The 11,729-nt window shown below is 31.4% G+C and overlaps 1 protein-coding gene across 1 annotated transcript; it reads left to right on the forward strand.

Moving 5' to 3' along the window:
• The first annotated feature begins 6,400 nt into the window (after positions 1-6,400).
• Positions 6,401-7,504, forward strand: LOC145626795 (uncharacterized). The gene has a single exon (XM_081679272.1). It carries the CDS (start codon positions 6,519-6,521, stop codon positions 7,245-7,247), a length of 729 nt encoding a protein of 242 aa, XP_081535398.1. The 5' UTR covers positions 6,401-6,518; the 3' UTR covers positions 7,248-7,504.
• Positions 7,505-11,729: the final 4,225 nt, after the last annotated feature.

The raw sequence follows: 11,729 nt of genomic DNA on the forward strand, positions 1-11,729 counted from the left end.
AATTAAAATGTAAATTTCAGGAATAAAATTGTTTCAATCAGAAATTAAATTGAAACAATTTTAATAATCTAATTTCAGTAACAAAAAATAGTCAAAATATTGTTCGAATCAGAAATTAGATTATAATAGTCAGGAATAAAGTTATATTAGTCAGGAAAATAGATAATAAATTACTCAGGACATAAATGATATGGTCAGGTTTAAGATAAATATAGTCAGGAAATTAGAATTTAATAACTCATGACCTTCCCTCTTCCCTTTTCAAAAAACACGTAAAATTAATTGAATAAAATGAAATGAATTTACTAGAAAAGAGGTTAATTATAAATGAAAAGACATATTTGAAAAGGCATGACCCTCCCTCTTCCAAAACACTGCATCTATTCACATTCTAAACATTATATATAAGTAACCATATTGTCAACAAACTGTATTCAGAAAAGGAAAAAAAAATCCATATAAACTGCTTCAGTTAGAAATTTTAATTAATCTTATAAGAATATAACTACTGCTATTACAAAAGGTATATTTTTTTCGTATTATGATTATACCTTTGTTAGTGTTGTTTTATTGAGTTTTGTTATGATTTATGTTTTCATTTTGTTTTGTTTAGATGGCTAATCAAATCCCACACCCAATTGACGCCTTAGAAGATGCACATCCAGCAATGGCCGTTGAAGAAATATTATGCATGCATATTTTCCCTAGGTGCACATTCAAAGCCCAGGCAATGATTAACTGTACATGTAAATATTATAATGAATTATGGTATTATAAATATTGGATTCCAGAAACAGTAAGAAGAAATCATAATTCAAATGAATGGTGGGTTGCATATGACATTATGAGGCATAAGGGTTATGGGTTTCATAATGGCATGGTGCAAGACTGGGCTGAATTTCTGAATGGATTACGTTTAGTTTTTGCTGAAGAAGAAGCCAGCAAATTAAAGAGAAAAAGAGAAGAGGCAAATCATCCATGCAGAGAGGCAAAAAGAATTAAAATTGAGGAAGATTATCTTTGTAGCTTATTTTCAATGTTTTGTACTTTATCATAATTAAATAACATTTCAGTAATATGTAATTTGGAAATTTAGTTTATGTATTTTATTTTTGAAAATTTAGTTGATGTTATTTTATTTTTGGAAATTTGGTTGATGTTATTTTATTTTTGGAAATTTGGTTGATGTTATTTTATTTTTTGTTTTAGTTGATGATATCAGTAGCTTATACTCAGGAATTAGCATATCTTAAACAGGAATTAGATTTTTTAGATCAGGTATTATGATATATTATTCAGAAATAAAATTAACTCAGTCAGGTTTAAGATAAAATTAGTCAGGAAACAGATGATAATAGTCAGGAGTTGTAATACCAATATAATTTGCAGTAATTAAATGTTTTGAAATTTATTATACCCAGGAATTATATTATGTTAGTCAGGAATTAGATAGTTCTTGTCAGAAAATAGATATGGATAGTCAGTTTAAAAATAATAATATTTAGATACATTATAACTCGTCAGGTTTAAGATAATATTAGTCAGAAAATAGATAATAATATTCAGGAATAATAATATCAATATTTAGATAGAGTAATTAAATGTTTTAAGATTTATAACACTCAGGAATTAGCATATATTAGTCAGGAATTAGACAATTATTGTAAGAAAATAGATATGGATAGTCAGTTTTAGGATAATAATATTCACATGTATTATAACTTAGTCAGGTTTAAGATAATATTAGTCAGAAAATAGATAATAATAGTCAGGAATTGTAATATTAATATTAAATACAATAATTATATGTTTTAAAATTTATAATACTTAGGAATTATCATATATTAGTCAGGAATAAAATAGTGCTGGTCAGAAAATAGATATTGATAGTCAGTTTTAGGTTAATAATATTCAGATATATGATAGTCAGGTTTAAAATAAAATTAGTTAGGAAATAAATTATCATAGTCGGGAATTGAAAAGAAAAGAAATAAAATTATTCAGGAAATAAATAATGATCGTCAGGTTTTAAATAATGATAGTCAGTTTTAAAATAATTATAGTCAGATTTAAAATAATAATAGTCAGGCAGGAATATTAGATTTTTAAATGCAGTTAGAAATATTTTGAAATTTTCAGGAATTAGATTATTTTACTAATTTTGTTTAGGAAATAGGTTCTATTAATCAGGAATTATATTATCTGCAATTACATCAATAAATTACAGAGTATACTTTTACAGAACATTTAATTATCTGTATACCTATTATACTTGCAGCATCTTCATCTCTTTCTGCATCATCTCTTTCTTCATTTATATTTTCTTCTAGAATAACATTATCTGCTGCATTCATCATTAGTGTTAGTATATTTGAATTTCACTCTGAAATTATCAAAAAAATGGATTCAAATGAAAATTAATTTTCTGCGACAATTGTAGTTACATATTAAAATAGCTTTGCATGCAAATCATAACTTGAAATTAAATTCGATCGAATACTATAGTAAACTTGATTTCAAAATGAATAGTTGAAATAAAATGTAATTGAAAATAAATTAGGCCTGATTTCAAATTATAAGTCGAAATTAACTACGATCTGAAATTCGATTGGCATTAATTGCAAATAATAAGTAGAAATTAACTCGAATTTAAATACGATCTGATATTAAATTGAAATTTAATACGATCTGAAATTCAATTTGGCTTGCATGCGAATTATAAGTCGAAATTCACATTTCAAAATCGGTATAATACAATCTGAAATCATGCGAATTATAAATCGAAATCAATATTATATGAAATTTGAAATTACATGCAATCAAAATTATGAATTAGATTGTACCTTTTTCAGCAGTAATTGAGCTGGAAATTGATTCTATAGGTGAATCAGAATCTCCTTCAATCATCATCCTATTGTTTGATTTCTCCATTTTTTTATGGAATTTGCAGATTTGAATTATATGAATTTTGCAGATTTGAATTTTATAAAATTTGGGGAAATGAAGTGGTTGAATTTCAGTGAATGACGACGCTCGAAATTTTATGAAAATGATCAAAATGATGAAAACGACAAAATTCAGACAATTTATAAAATGGCGCGCGGGCTTTGGTCGGGTTGGTCAGGCCCGCGCCTTTTTATTTAATGAGCCCGGACTCACGTGAGTCCAGTCTCACGCAAAACGTCTTGAATTACATAATATGATGGCACATTCCTTATTCAGTTTCCAACTCACAGTATTTATATAGTAAAAATTAATTATGTATCTGATAAAAGCAAAACCTTGTATTTCCAAAATCACCCTACTTGGTAAAGATCAAACCAACCGATAAAAGCAAAACCTTGTATTTCCAAAAACACTGTACTTGGTAAAGATAAACCAACATTATTGCTTCCTGCAAAATAAAAAAATAAAAAAAACATTATTGCTCTGAAAAATAAAATTTTAAAGATATAAATATAATCAGTACATTGATAACATTCATTACAATCATACGTTGATAACATTCATTATATTCAAACAGCTTAAAAAGTAAAAGTTTATAATCATATACTAAACTGGGAGTCCTCATAATAATCTGTATAACATTATAAGCGAAAATTGATTGCTTACTGAATCAAAAACCGAAGATACCCAATACAATAATCTACTATATCGCCAAGTTTGATTTTGTCTTTGTTTAGATTTTTTTGCTATGAAGTATGAGTATTGATAAGTGTAGTACTCCCTCTGTTTTTAAATACTTGCTCCATTTCTCTTGGACACGCATGTCGATGCTAATCTTTGATCACTAATATCTTTAATTATCAATAAATATAAATTCTAAAAATTGAAAATTAATAATCTATTCATTGAGATGATTCCAACAAGTACCCACAAGACTATATTTTTTCTTATGTTTAAATCACAAACATTAGTCAAATTAGGACAAATGAATAGTGCAAAAAATAGAAATGAAGCAAGTATTTAAAAACAGAGGGAGTAGTAATCTTAAGTTTGGTATATTATGAGGAGTGAAAATGAAGGTGGAGGTGTGGAGTTTTACAACTGATTAGCACGTTTAATGGTTTTTTTTTTTTTTTTTTTTGAAAATGAGATTAGAAATAGATTAAGATAAGGCTAATATTTTTAGAGAGTAGTTAGTGGATGGTGAATTGTATGTAAACTACTTGTGTAAAAAAAAATTTAAATAAGTGAAAAAGGCGGGAGTAAATGAGAGTGTAGTATTGGGGATTTGGAGGATTCTCGTGAAAAGTGTCTCTATAATTATATACTTCATTCGTTCTTTTTTATTGCACCATAAGGGGTTTCACGTTTTCCAATGCATTACTTTGGCTATTAATATCTTTAATTATACTTTTGTAAAAATTATGAAAAATTGATATTTGAAAAGTAGATTTCGAGACGAATCTAACTAGATCCCACATGACTATGTTTTTCCTAATGGCCTGGATAAATCACAAAATATAGTCAAAGAAGGTTAAATGAATCAATTGGTCTTGTATGGACCCGGTCTACAATAAATTATTGTAGACCCAAAATTTAATACTTTCAAATAATATAATCACATTCCGGATGATAAAATCACTTTTTTAGATGGTATAACTATCTTTTTGTGAGTCATATTTTGATCTCATATCAAACTATTTAATGAGATTATATAATTATCTTTAGGATGATAAAATTTAAAAATCATCTTTTGAATGATGTAATTTATTAATTTGATACTTTTTATAATGATAAATTCACTTTTTGAGTGATACATTTACATAACAGTTTGAAGATGATATAATCACTTTTGTAATAATATAATCACATTTCGTATGATATAATCACATTCGTATGGTATACTAGAAGGTTGGGTCTACAATAAGTTATTGTAGACCGGGTCTATTCTAGTCTTTATATAAATGAATAGTATAAAAGTCCTTATCTATAAATATATATAACTAAAAAAGTAATTACCGCTAATGTCATTACTTTCCACATGTCAACTTCTTGTAAAAAATTTTCCCTCCAAAACTAATAATGACATCATTAATTTTTTTTATCAACATAAATAAAAATTTGAAAATGCTAAATTAATTATATATTTTTCTAATAGATTTTATATTTGAATTGACTAATTATGCAATTTCCATTGGAGAATTAAAGGGAGGTCGGACTATTTCATTTTCTTATAAACATTACGGAGTATCTTTTTCTCCTACTCCATATATTTTATACAGATGATATGAATTAGGGTGTCCACTCTTTATTAATTTATCAATTTATTAGATTTTTTAAAAATTATTTCTACTACATACATATTACACAAGCTAAAAGATATTGTTAAAATCATAAATTATTGTTAGATTCGTGCATTGCACGAGCCTAATCTAAGAGGAAAACCCCATTAATCTCCTAGATAAACAAAACAAATATATCCCAAGAGAGAAGGAGAATAAAATATAATAAATTTTTAAAAAGTAAAAAGATGTGGGTCCAATTGTCAATAACGGATGTTTATCTTTCCTTGACGGCGTTAGTATGGTTCAGCACCATCACCAAATCAGGACAAAAGAAAACCACCATCATCACCATCTTCCTCTTCATCTCCTTCCTCCTTCAAACCACAACTGAAATTCAATCACCATCTTTACCTTCTTCTTGCAAGCCAACCACCACCACCACCGACATTATCACCAACATTGATGGCGGCTTCACCGCCAAATAAAACGAAAACCATAGAAATAGAGTAATTCAGGTCTTGGTGAACCCAAAGGGTAAGTGAGCTTCCCCTCCTTCATCGTTTTTGACCATTAAAGCTCTGAGAATTCTACCATTATTAAAAATCAGAGATTTCTACCATTAAAGCTCTGAGATTTCTACCATTAAAGCTCCTAGACTCCTAGTTGATTGGCAAGAAGATGATAATGATGGTGGTCAGTTTATTTCTGGTTGTGGGTTCAAGGAGGAAGGAGATGGTGGTTGTGGTCGACTTCGGTAGTACTCCGTTCACACATGGGGAAAAACAGAAATTGGGTTTGGTTAAAAGCTGTCAATTTCTCTCAGCAAACGAACGTTACATGACTTTTATACTTTTACATAAATACCCCAATTAAAAGCTCGTAAATTGACCAAAAAGCCCTTAGATAAACAAAGTTTGTTAATCGAGGGGATAAACTTGAATTCTCTCCTAATCTAATGGTGCAGTAAAAGAAAAATGGAGGAAGTATTCGATTTCAGCTTTAATGAGAATACTCGGACACTCTTAAGGCCTTAACCCAAACAAAAAAAAATTACAAGCCCAAACAACATGTCTTGCGCACTACGAAAATTAAAAAAAACGCAAAAACAAAACTCAATGAAAACGACGTCATTTCATCCACCCTTTATTCTCCTCATTTCACACCACTCACAGAAACATTCTCTGTGTATCTCACAATTTCCCCTAAAACTTGCACATTTCATTTTCTTTCATTTCTAAAACCCTACTTTCCTCCTTAAATCACCCTAACTCCAAACAACCTTCATCAATGGCGGACAACGAAGCTCTCTCTAATGGCGTCAATGGCGACACTGCTGATCTCAACGAACCTGATCATTCTTCCAAGAAGTCAACCTCCACCCCCTCCATTGACGACCTTAATCAGAGGATCGAAGCTTTGGAGAAGGAGAAATCCGATTTGGAAACAGAAAAGTCGAAATCGGAGGCTAAAATCGGTGAATTACAAGCTCAGATCGAGGCACTGAAGGCTGAAAACGCCGAGTCGGAGTCGAATCGTAGGGCGGCGGAATCCATTGCTAAGAGAGCGTCGGAGCTTGAAATTCAAGTGTCGCGTCTTGAGCATGATTACATCACCTCCATGAACGAAGGTGCCGAGTCGAGCCGTGAAGCTCAGGAGCTGAAGACGAAGATCAAGGAGATTGAAGAGAAGGCGAAGAGAGAGAAACAAGCGAAAGAGAATGAAATGGCTGCACTTTTGATCGAAAAGAAGGAGGTTGAGAATTCCGTTGAACAGCTTCAGACTTCGTTGAGGATTTCCGAAGCTAAGGTGAATCAATTGGAGGAGAAACTGGATGATTTGGCAAAGAAATCGGATGAATCTGAAAAATTAATTGATGGATTAATGGATAAAGTTGCAGAAAGAGAAGTTTCTGATGATGGATTTGCAGGATTCATGAATCTATTGCCTGCTATTGGTGCTGTTTCTGCTGGTGTCGTCGTCGCCGCGGCCGTTGTGTGCTACATTAGGCAGAAGTAGAGGCAGGTATAAATATAGAATATTGATGAGATAACTTGTTTTAGGTTGAGAATTTAAATGGTTACTATTGGATAGTAGTAATCTAGTTATTTGCTAAATTTGATGTTAGTTGCCATGGTTTTTTCTATTTTATTTATATTTCTAAATTCTGTTTTTAGCAAGATAATTTGGAAATTTTACTCTGGTTATATTTTTGTATGAGTTTTGAGGTGTGAATCCCAATTTTGTTCTATGATACATGATTGATTTTTATTAAATGTGATGTTTGAGTGTTGATTTAGTTGATGCTGAAAACAATTCTTGATTGGGTTTTTCAAGATTGGTGTTATAATTGGATTTTAATTTTGATTTTTCTCATGTGACAGTGAAAATATGGTGAATTATTTCATCATGTCATCATGTGTTTAGTTTATCTTCTTATGTTGCCTTATTGTAACATTAGTGTTGAATTTCTTAACTAGTATAGCTCTGGAACTTGAATTTCGGGTTTTGGATTTGATTTTATGAGTTGCGTTTTTTGCCTTTGTTAAATGACTAGAATTGGAAGCAGACTGTGTCCCAAATTATGGGTGAATTAGTTTGTCTGAATTGTACAACTTGATCTCTACTTGCCATGAAATCTTGCAGAGGGTAGCCTCTTACCCCCTTCAAGTGCTCATAGGCTGATTGTAGCGATTGGAAATTTGATTCAGTGGCAGTGGCGTCTCCCTATCCGAGACCTGAGTTTACTTTCTCTAGGTCACAATTCTCCATCTAATTTAAGGGTTATTGAAACATATGATATTCAGGCTGCTAGAAAGAGTAACAATCATGGTTTGAAAATGCGGTTTCAGTTACTATCATGGGAACGGTTGCGGTGTCATGGGAACGGGTATGATCGCAGACCGTGTCACTTTTATTGCGATGCAAATTTAATTTCAAGATAGTAGAGGATAAGAGCCATCAATGGAGAGATATGGTAGAATAGTAAAGGATTAGAGCCATTAGTAGGGAGATATGAAGAAATCTTTCATTATATCTTTTACTACGTAATAGGAAGTAACTTTTGAGTGAAACAATAGATGTAACCCTCAATAAGAGGTGATTTGGGGTTGGAGTGTTTGATTTGGACAAAATCGTGGGTATTTTTTAACATCCCTTGTTAATACGGACAATTTCGGTTCGGTCAATTGAAATCCATTACAAAACGGCCCAACCAAGACACCTCGGCCTTGTTTTTACACCATGGTTAGAATACCATCTGAAGTTTCAATGTTGTTTTGATGTTAGTTTTGAAAGGGTGATTAGTCCGCCCTTAAACCCATAAATTATATGTGACAAAAGGCAGCCGGCAACTGTAATGGTGTGAATGACAGTCTAGTGAGAAGTTTTCTGTACAAATCATTTACAATAACGTTTTCCTTTTGTTGAACAGTTAACTTTGTCATAATGTTTATTCATCCCCTTATTAAACTTAATCCTTCAAGCATATTCATGGATTCACCCATGTGCTTCATGGATGGAGTCTGATATAAGTACCTGAATAAAGTATGACGAAGTATTTCATTATCATAAGGTCGGATTATCCTCCTACTTGTGTGAACGGAGTTGGTTTTAATATTCTGTCGACTGGTATTAGTTAGCTATCTATATTTGTGATTATGAATCTACTGTAAAACAACTGCATTATGAATTAGACGGTGCAGATGGGTGAAAACTTTATACTGTTATATTTAGATGTTATGGTATGAAGGGTAAAGTTCCTTGTAAAAGCAATGACAAAAAAAAAAGTACGACTGCAAGCAATGTGGTGAGGCTAATTTGCCTTGCTAGAGCTTCTTGTATTCAAACTTGAATTTTCAGTCTAGTGGTTTAAGTGGTTAATTGTGATGGTTATTTCCTGTATGTAGGAGTAGCATTGATGGAGGATTGAGGAATATATGCTAATGCACTTGGTGGATGATTTTCATCACTCATTTAGTCATTTACCATTCCAAGTACTTTGTCACTATTCATGTACTCTGGCAGCATATTCCAGGACATAGCATATTATCTGGCGCCATGTGCTCATAGTTTATTATTGCTTGCACGATTGTACTGCCCTTTTTTTTTGGTAGAAAAAGGGGTAGTTATTAATCTTATAATGTTGACACTTAAATGCAAAATCTTGTAGGTGGCAAACTAAATTTGCTTCATTATGAGTTTGTGACACTTTTGTGAGGCCATGCTTGGTTCACCTTTATTTATTTATTTATTTATTTATTATTCCTTTTTTTTTCATCACTTTGGATTGCACAAAGTTTTAGGAGAGTAATATAATATTGTAAGTGGGTGAATAAATTATTATAACAAAAGTAAGATGGGGACCACGAAAGATAAAATACTACGTATGTGAGAGGATAAATATTTTTATTATTTTATTAGGGACTATGGAAGAGAGAGAAATGATAAAATAAGTTTTGCGGGGTTTAAAGTAAGAGAGAAAATTGATAAAATATAGTACTATATCTGTGTTTTGATAAGTGTTACACTTACCAAATATGACCGTGTTTTAATAAGTGTTATACTTCTTTTATTTTGGCAAAAATAACTATCTTTTTATTATTAGTAGAATGTGCTCGTGTGCTAGTGCACGGGTTATAATTAAGGATAGGATTAAAAAAAATACAAAGTATGTAGATGCATATAGTATTTAATTAAACCAAAAATAATGACAACAAAAACCAAAAAAAAGAAAAAAAAATCTGATAACAAATTAAAAAAAAAAACCAAGTGTTGAATTCATATATAAAAAAAAATAAAAATATTAAAGTCTTTAAATATTATGATGAATGAATCTAAGTATTCAATTAGATTGTCCACGCATCTCTCGTTTCAGATAGTAGAATTCTTCCTCCCATCTTACTTGTAAAACAGATACAACTATGATATCATCATTTTCTATCTCAGGAACATGTATTATAAAAGTGAATGTATTCATCAAATGTTCACTCAGATACTCCTCTAAAAAGTAGTCTCCAAGTTCCTGTTCATAAATAACAAATGTAGTCATTATGCAGGCGAGTAATTCCTTAGTATATACTTCTTCCATTCTATAGTACTTGACCTGTATTCCTTTTTGTGAAGTTTCTTTTTACTTGACGTGTTTCCTTTTATAGCAAATATAACACTACACTTTTACTTATTTACCCATAGAACTATTTCAATATAATACTATGCTATACTATACCCTTTAATCTTTCCCCCTTCCTCACCTCAGTCAACCCCCATAGTTAATTGATTACCGGCCACCATCACATCCTCCCTCTCTCCTCCACTTTTAACCGTGGAAGCCACCACAACCACCACCTAACTTTTTTTTTTTTTTTTTTTATAAATATCAATCACCGCCCTATCTCTCCTCTTCACTGACAATAGCCTCCTCCCTTCTCCCATCATACTCTCTCTCATCACCTCCGGCCGTGTCCACCACCATCGACGTACTCAAAGTTTACTAAAAGTCCACAATCGAGGCTACGGTGTCAAATTTGGCTGCCAATTCCATATCTAAAACAAAACTACATGTATGGGTATTTGGATCTCAATTTTTGAAATGTTGATCGGGTAAAGGCGATTGTAGTATGGGTATTTGGATCTCAATTTTTTTGATCGGGTAAAGGTCGAATTTCTTGTGTTTATTTTGGTGGTGGTATGTACGATCTACAACCACCACAACTTAATTCGACCTTTAATTTTTCAATTTTTTATAAATGCTCATGTATGCACGGTGGTTACTAGAACGTTATTTTCTCTCCTCTTGTTCCTCTATTTCAGTGGTGGTGGTGAACAGTGGTAGATCCAGGATTCGGAAAATGGGGATACGAAATTAAGTTTAATTAAAAAAAATTTACAAAATACAAAGTAATATATGGAGTGTAATAATTTTTTATTAACTAATTTTTGAGTTGATAAACCATTTAACTATTGTACTAAGTATTAGTTTTTGCGTGTACTATACATCTATACTCCCTATCTTCCGCCAACAAGGCTTATAATTGAGTAAATAAAAAGAGATTATCTAATAAACCTGTTATGGTAATAATATGTCTCTTTGATCAAAAGTACAAATCTACTGCTGGAAAATAAACAATATCACCTAAGAGACCTGATATTGTAACAGCTGGTCTATTTGTTCAAAAGCACTTGTGTGGAAAATGTATCACCTAAGAGTCCGGATTTTAAAATAGGCGGTCTCTTAGAATTTAATACAAAAAGGCGCGCTGAACGCCGTTGATTACAGTGTTGCCGCAACCTTCATAACAGTACCTAAGAGACTGCCTATTAGATACAGGCGTTCTCTTTTTTTTTTTTTTTTTTTTTTTTTTTTTTTTTTCCGTGGAATAGGGGTACAACTGTAACTCAATGTAGCCTCTAGATCCACCACTGGTGGTGAAGAAGGGGCTTTTTAAATAAATAAAGGGTATGGTGGTAGAGATGGTAGCGGGTCGGATTTGGACCGGATCC

This window comes from Chenopodium album, chromosome 4 (assembly GCF_948465745.1).
Source record: "Chenopodium album chromosome 4, dcCheAlbu1.1, whole genome shotgun sequence".
Lineage (NCBI taxonomy): Eukaryota > Viridiplantae > Streptophyta > Magnoliopsida > Caryophyllales > Amaranthaceae > Chenopodium > Chenopodium album.